The 21936-nt window shown below is 41.1% G+C and overlaps 1 protein-coding gene across 1 annotated transcript in view; it reads right to left on the reverse strand.

Moving 5' to 3' along the window:
* Nucleotides 1-133: 133 nt before the first annotated feature.
* The window catches only part of LOC114773210 (inactive N-acetylated-alpha-linked acidic dipeptidase-like protein 2), a gene marked incomplete at its 3' end in the record, with an annotated part of 115053 nt that continues 93250 nt past the window's right edge, over nt 134-21936 (reverse strand). Inside the window, exons 10-13 of the mRNA XM_028965717.1 lie at nt 20721-20816; nt 4127-4220; nt 754-952; nt 134-241 (exon numbers count right to left, since the gene is read on the reverse strand). Of these exons, the coding sequence (XP_028821550.1) occupies nt 134-241; nt 754-952; nt 4127-4220; nt 20721-20816 (497 nt within the window). The remainder of the gene's footprint in view (nt 242-753; nt 953-4126; nt 4221-20720; nt 20817-21936) is intronic.

Genomic DNA, 21936 nt, shown 5'->3' on the forward strand with positions numbered 1-21936 from the left:
AAAAGTTAAGATCCTTCCCTGTCTGGTTGTTCGTTGAAGGTAAATACTTCCGACAGAAATTCAAATTGGCACGTCTGTCACCAGAGCCTTGAACAGTTACGAACAGCCCACCATGGGGAAGTGATGTCATTACTCATTTGGAACATGAACTTGAGAATGTCTGTCTTGGTCCAGCGTTTGCTTTTGCATCTTAGCACTGAAACAGAATTCCGGGATGCCACAGCATTCATTATGGATTGACCTGCATGGAGATTGGAGTGGGTATGGACAGCAGCAGCGTGAAAGTCAAGATAAATTTGTGCTGTTCATCTCAAAGGTGGGGCTACATCCTGTGATCTGTTCTTGATCTTGTGACAGACCATAAAGTGCTTCTGACAACAATGAGTGTTTATCTCGCTCACGGTCTGCGCTGCCATAGATGGCGTTAAAACCTTTATAAAACAGGCAGCATATTAGCGGATGTCAACGTTCCACTTGTTTGAATGTCAGCTCATTTGCTCAACATGCCCTTTACATATGTTGCGGTCTGCAATCACTTTTTTTTTTCTGTTGCTGTGCGCTTATTATTTTTCTGTATCTACAAACATCAAAGTTTCCCTAACCTGTCTCTCTTACCTTCTTTATTCCCTTTGAAATCTGGGAACCTTTGTGCCTTTATATATAATATATTGGTCAGTAGAGAAAAGCAGAGCAGGTAACTGTAAGTACTCACTTCAGTACACTATCGCTGGCGAGAGTCTACAGTGTGCCTACCTGTACAAACCAGGTGGAGGGTTACGGATGAGGAAGCTTTTCTCCAGGTCTCGCAGCACATCGTTCAGCATGCGCACATGGGCAGGGTCCCTCTCCTTGGGGTCATTGGCTGGCCGCATGATCTCTGACTGGAGCAGCGAGGCGTTTTCCCTCAGCGCGGCAGCTGCGTCCAGCAGGTCACTCGTCCTCAGCGGGTCATCTGTGCCCAGAGGTGCAGATACAAGAGTTAAGATCAATGGCTAAACATACAGACACATAAAAGCCACAACTTTACAATAGCTTCAGTCTTGAAATAGGCACACCATATGTTGGTCTTCAACAAACAAAAATTAATATATATATTGTTTAAATTCTATAGCTAGATACATACAGTGCTATGAGTGACAAATATATTATATATATATATATGTATATGTATATGTGTGTATATATATATATGATAATATATATGTATCTGCAAACAAAGCACTGGATCTGTTTATATTCAACATTTTTGCATCTTATGAATTATAGCAATCAATATAAAATGTATATTTATGCATGAATGTCCCTATGTGCACACAGGACTAGTGATATCCAGATGATTATTCTGATTACATTTAGGTTTATAAATGGGAATGAATTCAATACACTTGTCACATCAAAATGTTTTGCTTATTTTGTTCATTCTGTGATCAGTCTATTTGGCTGTTCCACCAATCACACACAGTCAAGTGGGAGTGGTTTCCACACCACGCCTATATCAAAATGAAGCCAAGAGTGACGCAGGGGTTTTGGAGCAGAGTGCACTGAGTGCTTCTAGTTGATTGATGATGTGCTGCGCTACCAATACATCAAACGCAGCAAACTGGTAAACCTAAGCAAACGTAGCACGTAGGGAAACGTAGGGAATCAGGGTTGCCAAGACTGCTTATTACAATTATAGCACAGGCTGATTTTCTCTCAGAAAATGTGTTTTTCATCCTATCACTGCAAGTAAACTACTACTTGACTTCTTTCTCATCTGTCACAGATGAAGTGATTAAGTAGATAGTTTCTATAAAATAAATAAAAATAAAAAAACACACACTGACACTGACTACCTGGACTCTGCACGTACATGAAAACACATTTTGCATATCTGTCTGGTCAATCAAAACCAGCAAGACTTGTTTTCAACCTTCCCAAATTCTCCCACAACATTCTCCCACAACGCTCCCTCCACTGGCTCCTAGTAGCTGCCCACATAAGATTCAAAATACTGATGCTGGCCTACAAAGCCAAATATCGGGTAGCACCATCCTACCTCAGAGCCCTTATTGCACATCACGCACTGCACCTCGCACTCTCCGACCCTCCAGTACTGCTTGCCCGGTGGTGGAATTAACTTTTCAAATGGCAGCTTACATAAAACTTTGACTAACTTGTTACTTTCCTAAAGTCTGACTTACGCAAAAGAAAAACTACAACTGAGTGAATAAAATGATTTGTATTCATGGTTTGAGTCCTAGTGAACCAGAACTGATGTTAACATGAAAGCACGTTGCAAGTCGTTCTGGATATGGGTGTCTATCAAATGGCACAAATGTAAATGTAAACATATGTAAATAAATCTGCTTTGTGCAGAGAGTCATCAAAAACTAATATTCATATTGGGTGTTAGTAGGGTGGTGGTAGTAGCCTAGTGGGTAACACACTCAACTATAAACCAGAAGACCCAGGTTCAAATCCCACTTACTACCATTGTGTCCCTGAGTTGCTCCAGGGGGGGACTGTCCCTGTAACTACTGATTGTAAAGTCGCTCTGGATAAGGGCATCTGATAAATGCTGTAATTGTGAATGTACAAAATATTGATACATTGCAGGTAAAAATTGTTAACCATGATGTTCCACATTCTGACTATAAATTAATCAGTTCCACATTTAATATATATGCAGACTTTATTACAACTTCCAGATATTGTGTTGTCCTTGAACGTTTCCCCCAGTGCCACAGAGACAAATTAACAGTACTTTGACTACTCTCGCCACTTCTGGTGCTGACATTTTCAAATGAAAGAGAACATTCAAAGGTGTTTTTTCTTCGATTAAAAAGAAAGAAGAAGAGAAAAAAGGAAACAAAAGATCTCAAAAGTTTCAATTAGCCATGCCTGTTTGATCTCTGAGAATCCATTGCATTACTCATGAATAGTGTAATTGTGTAAGAGGTGTCTGTGAAAATCCATTTACTATTCCAATCCCAACACAGCATGGAACGATATAAAGAGATGAAAGATCAAGACCAGCTGCCTAGAATTATTTATTTACCTTGGCCCCATCTTCCCGGTTTATTTTTAACCACACAGATAAAAGCATGCTATATTTAATTCAACCTGTTCTCGGCACAAAGCCTAAAGCTGGACGGCCAAGACACAAAGAAAACACAGGCAGGTAATCACTCGATCTCAATCACAGCACCCAGGCAATTTGTATGCATTAAGCCTGACCGGATTGTGGAACTGATGAGCTTCACCGGAATTTAGCATCATTAGTAAGTGTTACATCAGTTTTCTACAGACTCAAAGCCCTTTAAATGGTTAAATAACATTACTGGCAACAATAATGTATTTTATGTGCATTGTGCAACCACTACAGCGTACATAAACTCATTTTACTGATTCTAATAAAATTGTATTATTATTATTATGCAAATCACACGTGCACAAAGGAACTTTCTCTTTCCTTGTAAAGCTTACTTGGATGCCTTTTGCCTTCTATTTAGTGAGCCTGTGCTGCTAAAGCTTGAATCCAGGGCTGTATTTTTTAAAATAAAAAAAGAAAAAAGCATTTTTATTATATTTTTCTCCTTCATGTCACAGGACAAGCAAATGCAAATGCAACTCTTCACAACTTTACTTTTTTTTCTTTATTCAGTGCTCTTTTTGAAGGCTATTGGGAATGAAAGGCAATCAAGTCCAAAGCTGATAATCTTCTCCCTTTCAACGGTACCAAAAGAGAAAAGCCTGCTGCTGATTTGAATTTTTTCAAATGCAGAAATCAAGGTCATTCTGCTAGTGGCCTCTTGTGCTGTGATGTGGCGATCGATACGTCCACCCAAACAGATGATCTACCACTAAATCATCCTTATGGGGAGAAGGAAGAGCTGTCATTGCCTGGCTGTGCGGTGAGGTTATAGATCTGCACACACTGCCTGGAATACACAGGGCATTTAGAGAAATTCTGACGGCAACATATTGCAGCAACTTGTGCAGAGCATTACAGAGCACGGTGTTTTGCTTGTCCATTGTCAAAAACTTTTTTTAAAACCGTTTTAAGAGTAGTGTAATTACATAATTACATTATGCATAATACCTGAACATTTATGGCACTGAAGAATAATAAAGTCCTCATTACCTTTAAGTTTATTCTGCACATCTAGAGCAATGTCCAATGGGTAAAATGGTAGGACTGGATCGGAGCTGAGTCGCAGAATGGCCTCTGCAGTCATCTTAAAAAAAAATCCAATCAATTAATAAATAAATTGAGTGATACAGTAGATGCTACATACAGTATGACAGTAGGAATAGCCAATACTTTAATACTGACATCTCTAAGTGACAACAGTTACAATCAATAATCACAACAAGGACAAAGAAGACATGTATTTAAACTATAACATGAAAAAATATCAGCTAAGTGGCATCACCTCCTAGAATCCATTGGTGCATCCAGACACCCATTTTGATGTCACTGTATTGCCAAATTGTAGGTTTTAAAACAGAGTTGTCTGTGGTGCTGACTCCTTATTTTCTGACATTTATTTCTGAATTAATAAAGCACATTTTATGAGATGCATAACTGTCAGGTCTCCGTTTATGGCAATTTTAATCAAAGTGGTCATAGGGCACAAAACTTTAAGACCTGCTTGAGACTTTATGGAGAATTGACTGTTCAGGTGCCTGGATCGCGTCACTGGCGATAGTAGAGAGAGACGACTCTGTGATTTCCCTCAAGCCTTGTTCAGTGTTTGTATTACTGACCCATGAACAAACACATTACGCAGTACAACGGACACCAACAGATCCTTAGCTGTCTTGAGGATCTGTAGGGTGTCCACAAGCTCCAGCGGTGAGCAGGAGCTCCAGAGCATTGACTTTGGAGTGAACAGTTGTTCAAAATTCTTTATGTTACCCTATCATTGGTACCCTTAAGTGCTTCAACAGCTCTTCTTGAAGTGATTGTCATTGTGAAACACTGCAGTACAGCACATGGTGACACAATTAAATGTGTCCTCTGCTTTTAACCCATCACCTTTGTGAGCAGTGGGTAGCCGATTACGGGAATGTTTCCTTCCCTCTTCTGTGGTCCAATGGAATCTCTTTTCAGATGTTTGAAAAGCTTTGCTTTTTTTTGTTATCCCAAACTCAAACCTGAGCTTTTTTCAAGCAGTTATTTGATGCTTTAGACCAAATTAAACATTTTTCACGTAACTACAACAAAATTCACGTAACTACATGTAATATTTTTGTCCCTCTAAAGCAGAGTAAAGTAAAGGTATTTCATTAAAAATAAAAAAATCATAGATAACTACCAAAAACTTTCAGATATAGTGTATGAACACTAACATATATAATTTCCCCCACATTTAATATGACCTATGACACACAGAATTATATGGAAAATCAAAACAAATCCAAAAAAACCAAAAAACACTCTTTCATTAACCAGACATGTAATTTATCCCCCCAGTCATTAAAGTAGGACTCCTCTCCTCCAGGTGGTAAGTGAGATTGTTGTGAGCCTCTGAGAAGTTTCAGTCTGCATGCAGACTTTGACATCTTGGTTTCCTCCTTTTCCAAGACACACTGAAGAACCAGAGGGCTTTGAAAGGGGAATACATTTGCGTGCATTACAGCAACAGGACGAAAAATCTCACAACAGCATCTGGTCTGTACTGTCAGCAGAGGGCCCTCTTGGAGAAGCTTAGTGTGTCTGAAACCGCAGCGTGGTGATTGCTAATTCACCAGAGAGGGTCCGGCTGGCTAAGCTCTGCCGTGGCGCGCCGAGGTGATTTGTTTCTCGTGCCGCGTTATCCTATTTCAGGGGTCAGCACCGCAGAAGCCATAAGCACTATCTGGATCCGTTTACACTGGGAGTTGTTCATGTAAATTCCAGGATTAGGGTTGGAAAAGTCAATGAGCGGTGCTGAGGAGCACAGAGCTCAGGGTCTTCTTAGCACTTTAAACCTCATATTCATTCTGCAAGAATTCCAGCGGCAAAATCAATAGCAGATTGGAATTAACGGAGTCATTTGCATTTGCCACTGACATTCATCAACCTTAGTTGAGAAGGATGTCTTGAAAGATCACAAAAAAATCGAAAATAAAAGTAGAAACTGATTAAAAACCTGAGGGTTAATGTGCATTGAAAACAACAACAACAAAGAAATCACGTACAATACAGCAGCCACTTCTCTTTTTCATACTGAAATACTTAATTGGACAAAAAGCTGACTCTCTTATGCAAATCGGGCCATTATTATAGCAAATTGGATAAAATTCGAGACAGAGGCAAATTCTTCATGTGGTGGAATCTCACTGAACACGAGCAAAAAAAAAATGGCTAAATTGCCAAGAATGTAAACATGGACAATGTAAATTCTCAGAGGCTTATATATTCCAGCTGTGTTGTGCACACTAATTAAATATTTTCATATTTATTCTTACAAAAAAAAGTGTTAGTGAAACTTTCATAAACTCTAATTTAACGAAGCCTAATTAAAGTGGTCAAGGAAGGCACATCAAGGATCAAAGTCAACATCTTACATTCCTTGGTAATTAATTAACACTTTGACGATCATTGTTGCACGTCTTTATGAGATCAATATGCCGCACAAGATTGATTCTCTGTCTCCAAGCTCTGCACTCCACTCATTACGATGCCAGATGGTGCAAGAGAGTCAGAAGTTAAAAAAAAACAAACGCACACTAAACAAGACAGATTGACGGTGACATGGTCATATTTCTGAGAGGCCGGATGCAGCGATTTTATGTCAGTGCCATCTCAAAATATGTCACCCAGTTCAATCGTGTGAAAATTGTCTATTACTTTAACAATAGGAAATCCGAAAGCTGATCTATGTCATGAAGGTGAATAATCTAAAAGTGGAGATACAGACACAGATGCTTTTAATGGCATTTGAGGGTCTACATGTTCCTTAATGTTTTCTCTGCAGAGACTGAAAAATGTGCTTTAAACTTGAGCACCGCACAATTTAACATGCATTATTATGTAGTGTTATAGTTTGCACCAAGAAACATAATAGTACTTATTCTGCAGGTTAGAGACTTTAGCATGTGCCACTGGGAGCTACACCTGTAGGCAGAAAATAGAGAGAGAAGCAAATGTTTATGTAATTTTATGAAAAAGAAATGATCTGATGACATGTATCTGGTGGGTCTGTAATGGTTCCCCACCAGTTTTTGGAAATTTCAAGATCACAGCATTTCCTGTTTGAATTCAACCCTTCATATGTCAGTATGTCTGATAGAGCCTTCCAGTACCATTTGGCACATTGTGACATGTGCTACAACTGCTAAAAGAAAATATCTGAGTAAAACCATCTTGTGAAATGACCTGACTCCATCCACCCACCCATATTTTTAAATGAACATATTCCCATCATCCTACACCAGTTAGGAGCAACCAACTCCAACCCACTGAATGTCAATTTAGAAGTAGACCCTGATAATATATATCAGAATATTGTGGTCCTTTTCACTTTCTTCCCATGCTCATATACTTATATTGGTAATCTATTAATCACCAAAAATGAACACATATTACTTCCACTCTTGACTTAAATTGTGGTAAGATCAAGTGATGATTCAGCCTTATTCATTAGGAAATAAATCACTGAAACCGGTGTTGGTCATTTCCAGGAACAATTTCTCAGGACTTCATTATGGACAAATATGCTGAGAGGCCTGAGAAAAATAGATGCACTTTAACTGGCTGCATTTCTCTTTTAAAAAATGGTAAAAACACAATAATGAATGAAAATGTATGGAGAGGGTTTCCAAGAAGGGGAGGTTATTTTTTTAAAAATAGGGGAAAAAGTTTTTTTTTTTCTATGGATATGCTGATTCTAAGCATCTGCTAAAAACCTGTGAAGGGCAGTCTTAAAAGATCTGGAACACAGGAGCTGGTCCAGCGCCAGGATGGTAATCCAGCTCCTTTCCCCTCCAACCACTTCAGACTGGAGATTGGTATTAAAAGGATCAAATGCACTTTGTGGTTGCAGCAACCATATGGTCTTGCAGCGAAATCAAAGCCCATCATGAGCACAGGAGAGGCGTTATGCCGGTAAGAGTCACTGTCGGCTCAAAACCCGTGCCCCAGAAAACCATCCTGAAACCCACAAACGAGGAACGTCTGCTGTGGATGCAAACTGTCCTGTATATCTAAGATGATGTTTTTCTACAGCAAGAAAGTACATACTGTAACACTGGGCATTGTAAAATATGAAAAAGTAAGGTCTGTTAATAAAGGTACTGGAGCTCTGAAGGGACTGCATGTGGGCTTTGCATGAAGGGTGTTGCTGAGAGATGAAGCTAAAAGTGATGAACAATGCATGAGAAAGACAAGGTATGCAGTCATTGGTTATTAGTTATCATTTTATGAGGCGAGGTTGCTCGGCGAAATATACGTTTATGCCATCAAGTTTTGTTGCGAGGAGTGGAGATTAAGGAGCGTGAAAAATTAAAAATGTGAGAAGAACTGACATCCAGTTTAAAAGAACTTCATCAAAATATGTCAAAATGAACACTGCCTCAGCACAATGCTGATAAATCCCTCATTACACCTCGCCAGCGCTGAAGGAATGCAGAACCATGGGAATTCTGCTACCACCGCGTGCATGTGTAATGCGTGTGGGAGTCACTGTCGCTGTCGCTCTCAAAGAGGGGGAACATGAATGCTGATGGCGGCGATGACAGAGCTGTTTAATAAACATTGTTGACAGGTCCCTGAGGAACGGTGGGCCCCAGACCCACATGTAATTTCCTAAAATATACCATAAAATGTCCCCTCTCTGGCTGCTGCCAATCATCCATGCTTGAATGCGCCTCCACCATTTCTTATACAAGTTAGAGCAATGGGGTCAGATCTCCACAGACCTGCCCACGATCCACGATTGTGATGGATGTGCCAATCTGCCCCCCCCATCATTCCTATTCCTGAACACAGGTAGTACAATACTGAGGAGGACTGAGTGTTTAAATTCACCCCTCAATATATGTGAAATTTTCTCCATTGTGATGAAAAGAACGATTATGAGGGCAGGGTGCATCATTAGCAGATGATGTGACAGGGAGGATAAGGTGTGACAGAGAGGAAACTATGTACACTACCGTTCAAACGCTTATGGTTGCTTAGAAATGTCCTTTATTTTGCAATTATTTGGTGCATTAAAAAGACCTCCAGTCCAGACATTATTCATGTTGTAAATGTCAGTTAATGATGGAATGTCTGCATACATGTAGAGAGGAACTTTATCAGCAACATTTACTCTTGAAAAGAAGCAGTAAAACCAGCCAAATTCACTAGTGCTGTATCTTGCATGAACTACATGATTATTTCAAACTTTGTCGATGACAATTTATTATTATTTTTTATGGAAACAAATTCTAAATGAGTATAAATGGTAGTCCTCATGTTTGTTTACGCAAGTCTTAATTCTGAAACACAGACAAAGGAGGGATGGCTGAGGGGTGTTGGGAATGAATAAAATAACAAATGTGCCAGGCAGAGAAACTGAAACATAGCACCAGAGAGAGTTTTGGCAGGATGAGGTTTACGCAGCATCTGGAAGAAAATGCTGTGATTTCTTCAGACAGAAGAAAGGATAGTAAAGGATCGCCATTAACACCACGTTAATTATTCATTATTCAGAGACTCTGCCTGCCTGTCTGCAGCAAAACAGTGTGGAGTTCTGGCTGTGAGAAACGTCTGTGAGAGCACAGAGGGAGGCCAAACTCATAACTGTGGTTTATGTCTGCATACATCTTCTAACAATTTCAGATTCAGTTCTAGTTGGGCTAATTATGCATGCATATCTGACTGTCCTAATTGGCGTTGGTGGGACTTCCAAAAAGGAAGTCTGAATCTACTGCTCAGTGAATACTGGTGTTCGCTCATGAAATAAAGACTTCAATCAAAACATTATACATAAAACGTACCCATTATTAGACTCTTGAAAAAAAGCTGAAAGTGACAGCAACGATTTTACATAAAACTTGTGGTGCACTGGGAAACATAAATGTTTTTGAAAAATATGTCATTTTTTCTTCTTGTCAAAAAAGACGTTTTATTGGCAAGTGAAACACTTCTTTTGTTTTAGCTGACAATTTTGCCTGAAATGGTGAAAACATGAATTAAAATAATCAAAAATGATCTGCCAACAGGATAGGAAAATTGAGATTTGTCAAATCCCACACAGCATCTGTAAGAAATTGAACAGTGACCAACGAGAAGGCAGTTGATTGTCAACATAATTGAATTTACTCAACATTATATTAAAAACAACTCAGCAGCACTTTGAACAATGTGATTGAAAACAACAAAAACAATATTAATAATAACAATAAAATGATCAAATACTTAATTAACAGAACCTGCAGTCATGAACAAACCCAAATCTTCCAAAAAGGGAAAATTTGTTCACTGCAAAGTGCCGGGTTAGATCCCATGTGTCATCATGTCTTGATTTTTAAGTTTTAAATTTTTCAGCCAGAGCAGAGCAGCATCAAAAGTGCAGCGGGGTTTTTTAATCACGAGCAGTGATGGATGAGCCGCAAGTTCCTCGCTGCGCTGGGGACAACTCTGGTGAGACGGCCGAACCGGCGTGGCTCTGCGGACAAATTACACTCCTCCATTACAATGCACATCAAACACGCCCGTGTCAACTCTCATCCACCCAGACGCCAGTTGCGTTACCCAGGTGATGAAGGAGCACGCCTGAGATACTGCCGTCAAAACACAGGGCTAAACCGCCGTGTGTCTGGGAAAATTACTTCCTGACACCTTGTCATGTTATATATTAGGGCACAATAACCTCCCCACCATTTTTGGAGCAGTTGGTGTCAAATTTGTGGGAGGTTGAAGAGTAACTTCCCTGAAGGAACTGATACTCTGAGACCACTGCCAGGCTCAAACCGGTGCAATATAGGCGTTGTTTGGGTGTGAATATGGATATGGAAAAAATCCTGCTTCTATCTCAGGTCTTTATCTCATAAAGGTAAATCTCTTTAAAATGCACACACCTATATATAGACAGGTTAGCGTAAAAAATTATGCTGTGCTATTCTTCAGCCTCAGCCGGCTTGTTTAAACAGTGCTGGCCAGCACATTTTAAAAACCATGGGGGAAACGGTTCATTTAAGTTAATGAGAAGTCAAGAAACATATATGCATTTTAGAGGAATATGGAATGCATATTTAGCCCCCCATCAATGTGTGTAAAAAAAAAGGTTTTAGACTATTGGAAATGGTTCCTTAATACTGGCTATATTAAAAAACTCTCAGCAGAACACAGTCAAGTGTGAAATTTACAAGTGAAGCTTCTGTGATTCTCTCTGCAGTCTAATGAACGTCTTGGAGGGTAACACATGGCAGCCCCAACAAAGAAACCAATGACAATTAGCAGAGGAAGTCTGACAGGGCACCTCTGAAAATATTAAGTCAATTTATATATTCAAATGAGAGAGCAGATATACCCTTCAGTTAAATGGCCTGCCAAGAAGGTTCAACTAATAAAAAAATCTTCTCACATGGACTTTCAGGACATGATCTCTGGACACCACTGTTCATCTGGATATACAGTACAGGCCAACTGTTTGGACACACCTTCTCATTCAATGTGTTTTCTTTATTTTCATGACCATTTACATTGGTAGATTCTCACTGAAGGCATCAAAACTATGAATGAACACATGTGGAGTTATGTACTTAACAAAAAAAGGTGAAATAACTGAAAACATGTTTTATATTCTAGTTTCTTCAAAATAGCCGCCCTTTGCTCTGATTACTGCTTTGAACACTCTTGGCATTCTCTCGATGAGCTTCAAGAGGTCGTCACCTGAAATGGGTTTCCAACAGTCTTGAAGGAGTTCCCAGAGGTGTTTAGCACTTTTTGGCCCTTTTGCCTTCACTCTGCAATCCAGCTCACCCCAAACCATCTCGATTGGGTTCAGGTCCGGTGACTGTGGAGGCCACTTTTTGTTAAGTACATAACTGGCCCAAAACAACCAATGGACTAAATTCCCAAAACCAAAAATTCTGTAGGAATAATTGGACTACTGAACAAGGATTATTTTGGGAGTTAACTGACACTTCAGGCGAGTGCTGCACAAGAATATAAGCCCTAATATCTTCTTGCAATTGGCAGAAGGAAAAATGTGAAGGGTATTTAATTACTTATCACGGCGGTATTGTTTAGAATGTCAAAAAGAGTCAGAGAGCTCTTATTTAAGACCCTTTGGAAAACAAATTGTCTCCAACTTCACTGCCTAGTTCACAGGGAATCACAGCAATTTGCAACGTTATTTGCCAGTTTTAGCATTGATGGTAAGAGAATGCCTCATCAAGTGTCATAATTACAGTCATTAGCATTTGCTGGTGTTAGGAGGGGAGGAACACAGGATTGGGTGAAATCAGATGGAACTTTGCCTCACACTTTACTACTCATTATCACTGAAGCACAACCCCCAGAGGCTAATTCAACCTACAAAACGGTGCACCCAACACATCCTCTATAACAAAGGGAAGCGCAGGGAATGTTAGATGGAAGTCTAATTTGTTGCCTATAAATAATGAAACAAATTGGAATCGCAGCTAATCTAGCAACAAACCATTTGACTCACATACAAGTGTGACAACAACATGGTCAATTGGACAAGAGAAATGGCAACAATATATCAAGGTCCATAAATAAATAGACAAAATGACTCCCCTATTTTGAGTTTGTTACATTTACATTGTCTGACCTAATGTCTCCTTCTGATTTGTTAGTGGCACCTTCAGTGGCACCTCAGTGGCACCTTAGATTCCTTTGAGGTGCCACTGAGCGAAGCACCGTCCCCACAGACTGCTCCCCGGGTGCCTTTATTACCCTTTAATAAAAAAACTGTAAATAATAAAAAAAAAAACAATATATATTCATTTGATTTAGGCCATCTCACAGATGCATGGTTGCAAACTTACACAGAATTAAAGCAAGAATGGTAAATGATCTTGTTTTATTTTACAGCAAGAAGGAAAAATTTTACAACTACATCCTCTAGAAAATGAGCAAGAAAGTAAGCGCAATATTTTTTCTATGAAATTAGAATATTGACAAATCTCTCTCTCTTCTTATGATTAAGATCCCTTCTCCCTTGGATTCATTGTTTTTGTTTTGTTATTTCTCCATTCAATTCCATACTTTTTTATGATGTTCAAAAATCTACTAATAAAAACATTTTCCTATTTTCCACTGTGACCTTTACGCTGGCCATTATGTATACACATAGCTTTACTAGATATTGTAGAATCGGCCTTTGCAATATCTACCCTTCAAAACTGTCCCCTTCATCTATGTGCTGTACTTATTGTAAGATGCAGTCCTTCTTTAGCTTTTGTATTTACACTCCTCATACATTCACTTGAACTGTAAATGACAGCGTTATTCTGTACTTCTGACTAGATGCTAACTGTGTTTTTAAATTGGCTTATTATTTGTAATAACTTAACAAAGCTGATAGTAATTGAGAAGTAGTAGGTGAAGCAACAGCAGGTTCCTAAGTAATGCATTTTATATACAGTGCATCTGAAAAGAGAGCATACATTTTCCCACATTTTGTTATGTTACAGTCTTATTTCAAAATGGATTACATCTATATTTTCCATCAGAAGATAAAAAACCTGATAATTATAATGTGCATAAAGTGTACAATTATAGACATGCAAATGTTTCTGATACACAAACAACACAGATACACAAACTCACATAGATAAGATGAATACTATGAATACTATGTTGCAACATGAGGATTTAAAGTATTAGATATTATAGTGCTGCAAATGTCCAATAAAAATTGTCACTGTCAATTTTGTCAAATTGTCACAATTGTCAATTGTTCACTGGCTCAGAAACATGTCTATGTTGCAGTCGGACTATTGTCTGAATACTTAAGACCTTTTAAAGTTACTACATATGAAGAACTCAAAAACTGTAATTGTGTAAAGATAAGTAGATTACAATAAAAATTTTATGAACAATAAATTTGCGTACTGTCTGTAGTCATGCACATTACACGGTATTGTAAAATTTTATATCAGTATTTTGTCATGAGACCAAGAAACAGGTTGGACTATTCATAATTTTTTTTTTACTACTACTACTATGAGCTGCTCACTGAGTTCCTTGTGTTATGAGAACATCCCCTGGACTAACCTCCAAACAGAACACTGACCCAGCTCTACACCCTTTAAACCAGCCTTCTCAGCTCAGCTCCACCTTCAGACCATTCACCACTCCAATCAGCAAAGTCATTTCACTTTCCTTTTCTGATCGCCCACACGAATGTGAACACCTTGGGGTGTTCTGTTTATTCATTTCCATGCGTCTGTAGAATAAAGGCAAGATTCACCTCCCCACTCCATGTTTGGGTTTTCAGATCTCTCGACATTCATAGTATTATTGTCACATGTTTGCCACAAAATAAGCATCAGATTTATTTTCAATAACATCATGTTCAGCATTGACAATACGAAATCAGAATTTGTTATTAAAATGCAGCTGATTAATCAAGAATGTAATACAATTAATAATATTCAAATGATAAGTATTCAACATTACTAACATATTAAATAAACTACCAACATCATGTAAACTTCTCGCCCCGGCTCCAATCTTGACACCATCATCATTGAATGCACTGGACCTTGGCACTAAAATAATCAGTGTAACCACATAACATTCTGAAATAGTAGCAGTACTAGCTGTGGAATCTCAGTACTTTTGCATTATTTTTACACAAACTAATCAATGCAAAAATAAAAGGAAAGAAATGTTCAGTGTATGTGAAAGTGTCCATTAATGCAAATCCATGGTAACAAATTTTCAACAGGAAAACAAAAATTAATCAATAAATATATTTTATTAATACAATAATGACATGCTAAATTATAACCCAGGGTGTTAGGAATTAAACTTCCACTTCACATGATGTTAGCAATGCATTTTTATTGTTTATTTAGGAATCTTTCTGTTCCACAGTGGGCTACAATGATCATTTGATTGGACAGGACTGACTGCACAATTTCCACTCTGTTTCAGCCACTCGGTAGCTAACTGTCTCAGGCACACACCCTTCCGACCCACACCAAACCCAGTGCAGCAGTGACACATCTGTCAAATTCACTGCTTGCAGTGATACCATGGCCATGTCAGAGCTCAGCCACTTCCAGTGGCGCCCAGGGCTGGGGCATCAAGATGGCAGCTTGACACCTTTCATTACATCATGCGTGCTTGGCTTCAGGTAGCCTGGGTAAGGGCAGATCTTCTGGGTCTTAGCAAGATTCTCTTCTCAAGGCACAGCAACCCGGTTCTTGATGGTAATAGGAATGAAAATCAGCAGTACAATACCTGGATCATGCAGAGTATTGTCATGGCTGGATGCAGCTGGGTTTGCAGCCTGCACCAATCAGCGTGACAACAGGGCTCTAATCATGGACAGGTGCTGCTGATTAGGCTTCCATGATTAGGGCCCCGTTAAAAGGGAGCCGTGGGGATGGGTCGAGCCACGGCAGGACACACCAGGGCAAGGACGCAAGCACCTAGAGCTGCAAAAGAGGTGTCACCCATTCGAGTTGTGGATCGCGTAAGGGCGAGTAGCGTTGTGGTGGAGCGACAGCCCCAGCAGGATCTGTGACACCCGGAAGCGGGGCAGTCTGTAGGTGAGTGGTTGGAGGCAGGAAGATGTGGGATGGGACTTCTGCGTGCGCTGGCAACATGTCCCACATCGACTGGGATGATGCCAAGGATGACATCAGAGAAGACTAGGATTGGTTGGGATAGGCGCGGGGTACAGCCCAGAGAGAGGTCCCTCCCATTTGTCTTTGTATGACGAGAGGAGAGTGAGGTGGAAAGTGGGGAATCCACCATCAGCAGCAAGACACAGGGAGACTCAGCAAGACTGCAGAGTCAGATAGCCATGCCTGTATCCCATACCTGTGCCAAGAAGTCACCAGTGATGCCAGTGAGGGGGTGTTAGCACTGGGGGGCTGCTTGAGGGCCCTGGCTCCAACTTTCCTGCCCCAGCTTCCAGAAGAGGTTCCAGAGCCTGACAACCCACTCTTTTGTTTCTCCACTTATCTTCCAGGTGGCGCTGTCAAGCAGAACCCCAAGGACAAGGTCCCTGACCTGCATTCGCCAGTCCAGGGATGGTGGGTAGGGGCATGTGGGTTGTGCGCTCATCTTGAAGGTGGGGGTTGGCAGGGAAGCAACAGGACTGGACCCTCTGGTAGCCAGTAAGGAGGGTCTCCTGGACTGCCCCCTTTTCAGTACACAGTACCGATTTGACTACAGTCTACTGTGCTTGGTCCTGACCTCTGTCAAGGTTCTACTCTAAAGCTGAGTTATGGAGATGGGCTTAGTCCATCAAATACTTCTATTTAGTGATATTACACAAGTTTCCATGCTTGACCAGTATTATATTTGGGAGATGTATGTGTTAATATTTTTGGTTTAACATTTTGCTTTTTGAGGACTACCTTCTTTTATCACAATCATTCTTACTTACAGTCTGCAAAGGAAAACTAAGGACCTGGTGCCCATTACTTGTTTCACTCTTACATGAACATATTTATATTAGAAATCATTTGTGTGGTAAAATCAACCCTCCAAATGACCTGTTGCACAAACTGCCAACTGGCTATCTGCAACATACTTCCGCCTATTTTGATTTTCAGGAAGGCTGAAGCCCACAGTCTGTGGCAGGTTCATTTAAAAGCACCTTCCTCCAAGATGACTCCATTTCTGGCCCACTCTCCCTCATCCGTCCCCACCCTGCATCCCGTCTCAGTGCATCCTGAGCAGGTTAATGGGTTCTTTACACACCAGCACTCAGTCCATCATCATATCGTCGCTGTTCCATTTCAGTTACTGGCCTCTTTATACTCCTTCACAGGAGGCATGCCGAGGGAGTTGATGATTGCAGGACGAGTCACATTATCAGCAGCACAATGTGGAATGCATTTCTGGTAAATTCACTTCTTCCCCAAGCCAGTGGTCCAGGTAAACACACATTTTGTGACACCTAAGCTAAACAGAAACAAGTGATCTAAAAACCAAGTGCAATAAGAAGGAAAAAATGTCAAAAATAGGAAATGACAGAGGCCATCTGCTCGGAATACCCGGACGGTATTATGGTCCACTGGGAAGCTGCATGGTCCACTAGGCTTCTTTCAGTCACCCTGTATCGCCAACAATCTAACGTGCCTTGATAGTGAGGATTCATGGCACCCAGTCCCTTTCACTCGATGCTCACATTCAGCGATCTATTTTCTGATACTCGACTGTCACTAAGCCTTTTATTTGTGAAATGAGATCCCAGCAAGCACTGATACATTTGTATTGTGCTCCTTGATGTTGTGGAGACAAGGTGATGTAGTTAGTGTAGATTGAAAAACAGTAATTTGGTTTTTAGGCCTGACTTTTATTTCATTAGTTTGACTCTTTTTTTTTAAAAAATGAATAAAGAACATACAGTAAGTATAACAAGTATTGAAAGTATGTTGTGTTAATCAGGTGGTGTTAATGATAGATGAGTATCCACAAAGTCTGAATGCTGTAATTAAATCTAAAGGTACCTTAACCAAGTGCAACCAAGGGTGCAACCAGATTGTTGTCCTTTGTGTTTTCCCCCTTTGGGGCAGTAGTGGCCTAGCGGTTAAGGAAGCGGCCCCATAATCAGAAGGTTTTTCACAATACTGTAATATTTTGAGATGCACAACATTATTAAAATTCAGTTTAAAGTGGCAAAAACAAGAACAGCAGGGTCCATCAGTCTCTCCACTGCTCGATGCAGTGTCTGTATTTTTTTTGGCCTCTCCTGCATATCACAAGTGGACTTAGCGGAGCAGGGGGATCGAGCGCAAGCGACTCTGGAGCCCCAAATGATCGATGCCGGCCAGCCATGCCAACTCAAAGGGAGCTGTCTGAAAAGGGGTCTCAAAAACCCAGTTGAAAAATGAGCTTGGGGAGACGAATTGAGGAGGGAAAAATCCCTCGGCTCCATTGCGAGCGGGAAGAAAGAGTGGACCTTGGCTGAGCTCCCCAGGGATGCAGGTAAGTCTACAGCTTTCATGACAACCAGAACTGGCCTCAAAGGGAGAGGCTGGGGAATTTCACTGCTGCCTAAAATGTAGGGGATATTGCAGAATTACACACACACACACTCACGCTCACACAGAGACCCAACAACCAAATCAATTAAGTTCCCATCAGGCCCATATGGAGGCCACCACAGAGGAAGCAGTGCCCACCAGTGCATTTGAAGAACTTAATCATATTTGCTTTTTAACTTTCACTTCACCTGGTGTCACAGTGAGGTCACAGGCTCTATTGTGAGCGAGACCTTGGCTGAGTTGTAGCATGCTGCTGTTCTAGGGATTGCTAAACTTTCATGCAAAAAATGCACAAGTGGATCAGCTATGCAAACTCAGCCTGCAGTTTGTGCATCTGGGCGCTTTGTTGCACAGACGCCCAAAAGAGGCAACTTTGTGTCAAGGTCATTTTGTCATTCACAGACACACTACCCACTCGTTTCACCACAGCTTAATTAATGTACCGTCAGGGAGCTCATTATGTGTTCCCGGGGCTTTTATTAGAAGCGGAGAGGTGAGCGGCCTTACACGACGACAGACACATTAAAACCCAAACATGCAATACTTCATGCTGCAATTAGACACTAATGCAGGGACGGCATTAATGGCAGATATAAAGCTCTTCGCTAATGCATCCGGGACGTTGAACGAGCGACAAGTCCACCCGGGCGCGGCCCTGCGAGAGGACGGTGGTGGGAGGATTTTCTTTGTTGCTCAGGGTACAGACAGACTTTCAGAGGAATTTCATAGTGACTTTTTTTTTTTCTCTCCTCCCTTCTCTCCCCCCACTGCTTTCTATTCTCTTTCCCTCTGTCTCTGGCAGCTGTGTTCATGTTCGGCGTAATCCCGCGAGGACCGGAGAGGTTGCTTGATGAGACAAAAGTGTTCCTGACACTTGTGCGCGGGTGTGTGCGCATGCAGACATTTGTGTCCATGCTGGTGAGCCTGCACACATTCATCCATCCATCATATATATATATATATATATATATATATATATATATATATATATATGTATGTATGTATGTATGTATGTATGTATGTATGTATGTATGTATGTGTGTGTGTGTGTGTGTATGAATAGAAGTTTGTCATGTGCATTTGTTGTGTGTGTATGGGGGTGTGTGTCACAGTGAGTTTGTGTATGATATATATATATACACACACACACACACATATATATATATATATATATATATATATATATCTAAATGTAGTATTTTTTTTGTTCTCTTTGTTATTCAGGAAAAGTTTTTCAACCCCTGCCCACTGTGCTGGGAAATGTGATATCTTGACACTTTCGATTCCGTTCTTTGAATTCCATATCAACGTGACGGCTGCTTCTCCTCCAACTTCTGCCATTGTTTCTGATCAGTTTGCCTCCAAAGTTCTTCATGCTCGCACATTTCCCTCTGAATCTATGTAAATGCGCGGACAGCGGCACGGCGCCGCGCCTCTAATTTCCTTTCTGTGTAATGTGACACTGTTTTTTTGGGTTTCTTTCATCCGCCGCCGCTCTTCTTCCTCGCAGCACAAATAATCCCTGGCACTGAACATTATCTCTGTGGCAGTGATGAGGAGCTCTAACTACGTTCATATTTCTTTCTGCCACCGATTTGTTAGGCCGTCATCAGACGGGCAAAAAAATGTTTATGATGGGCGCTCGTCTTTTTTTTTTACCCCACCGCCGCTTTTGTTTTCCGTCTTCTCCCCCCCTCCTAAAACGTGCGACCTGTCCTTCTGAAGACAAAGAGCAGGTAGGGTGAAAAATGAGCTGTCAGGCCTGAGCCTTCAGCCAAGCAATCAGTGTCTGTTGAAGAGGAGGAGGAGTGACTGCTGGCTTTTAATGAAGTGACACGTCGGCAACTCTGGACAGTGTCTCCTCCAGCCCGCGGCCTCCACGCTCGGACATATGGCCAGGGGGTGGAGCAAGGGGAGGGTGCGGGACGCGGTAAGCGAGGCACGCACTCAGCTGCATATGCATTCAGCCGGCGTCGCGGCCATGGCTCTGACAGTCTGAGGAGTGTCTGAGGGGGAGCTCGTGATTGGGTGAGAGATGCGTTGCTCACACATCAGCAGACAGCACGCCGTAGTCTTACGTGACTACATCGCGGTGGCGGCCCGAGCGCCACGAGGTCGTCAGTCAGTGTGTGCTGATCGAAGGAAATAGCATTTCAACCACAGTTCTTCCCACTATCAGCTTTATTTAAACTTTTAGCATCACTGTTATCTTTTTTTAACAAACATGCCAAATATAAAATATATATAAGCAAAGCATAAATAGCAAAGTCCTCATAATTGATTGAAATCGCGAGGCAGACACAAACCACATGATGCATTTCATCCAAAAGAAAATGCACACTTCACATGAGGAATGAGACTCTGGGAGTCTGACAGAATGCTGGGGAAAGGTATTCATGTATTCTTTGCATAAATATGGAAGAGGTGTCACGATAAGGATATGTGCTGCACATTAGTAGACACCACAGAATGGTGACCACTGAGGGGACTGGCTTCACAAAATCTCAAGTTCATCTCAGTATGGATGAAACAGGGAAAAAAAGAATAGACAGCTGGCCTACCTTAGCAACAGACTCGTGAAGTTTAAAGGAAGGATCCAAGATTTCCACCGCCGATGAGTCAGTGTGGAAGAAGGCCTCGGAAAGGAAACTTGTGCTCTAGGAACAAAACAGAAGGAGGGACGACCTTCATCTCCAATGCTCTTGACAAAAAAGGGATCTTTTAAAGCTCAATTAAAGCCAGTTTAACATTTATTTATTGGATTGCAAGCGACTTGATTACATCTAAAGCATCTTGCTTAGGAACACAATACTTGTGAGAAAAATTTGGACCTATGCATTTAGCTGAATGATAAATGCCTCCCATATAGATAAATAAATATAGACCTGTGTAGATAAATGCATGTTACTTAATGCACTACATTTACATTTATGTATTTTATGGTGTTTATCAGACGCCCTTATCCAAAGCGACTTACAATGTGTAGTTACAAGGACAGTCCCCCTGGAGACACTCAGGGTTAAGTGTCTTAAGCGGAGTTGGACATAAGCAAATGTGTTGCCCACTAGGCTACTACCACTCATTAGTTTCATCTTCCATTTCAAGGAGGTATTTTTTTCCTTGACCCATGTGAGTAATTAGCATAATAATTATGGTAAACTCAAGGGTCGGAGTAATGAGGGCTTTCACAAACACACATACTCAGACAGACACAAAAACCCTGCAAAATGTGCTCTGTGCTCTCTGAGTGGCAGCTCAGCCCACACACCGTTTTCCCTTTAGCTCCGATGCTAAATTACCTCCAACACAGCCTGGGTCGAGAAGAAGAGACGCCTGGCCATTTTCAAGACTAATACTAGGCCCTAGTGAAGAAGCATGTGAGTCACTGCAGTCGTGAGTCATCATCCCGGCTGCGGGCAAAGCCCTGCCCTCAATAATGATGGTGCACACTGGCCGATAACCAGAGTGAGGTGGTTCTTCTCCTGTCTCACCACTGGGCGCAGAACAGAGAAGAAAAACGCTTGTGGCTTTCCGCAAAACAAACAGCCAGGAAAGCTTTGATGCACCCACACTAGTCATATATAGCTGCGAGTATTAGTTGTGTGTGTTCCTATTGAGTATGTTGACCAGAATCACAAGACAAGGTCCCTAGAACAATGGTTGTACTTTTCCCCATCATCTTTTGCAGTGGTCTTGTAAAGGAGCACAACAAAGACGGCGCCAAGGAGAAGATTAGAGGCATTAGGCACACTGTAGCACTTAAGGGCCACTTTTCAT

The sequence above is a fragment of the Denticeps clupeoides genome, unplaced genomic scaffold (assembly GCF_900700375.1).
Source record: "Denticeps clupeoides unplaced genomic scaffold, fDenClu1.1, whole genome shotgun sequence".
Taxonomy (NCBI): Eukaryota; Metazoa; Chordata; class Actinopteri; order Clupeiformes; family Denticipitidae; genus Denticeps; species Denticeps clupeoides.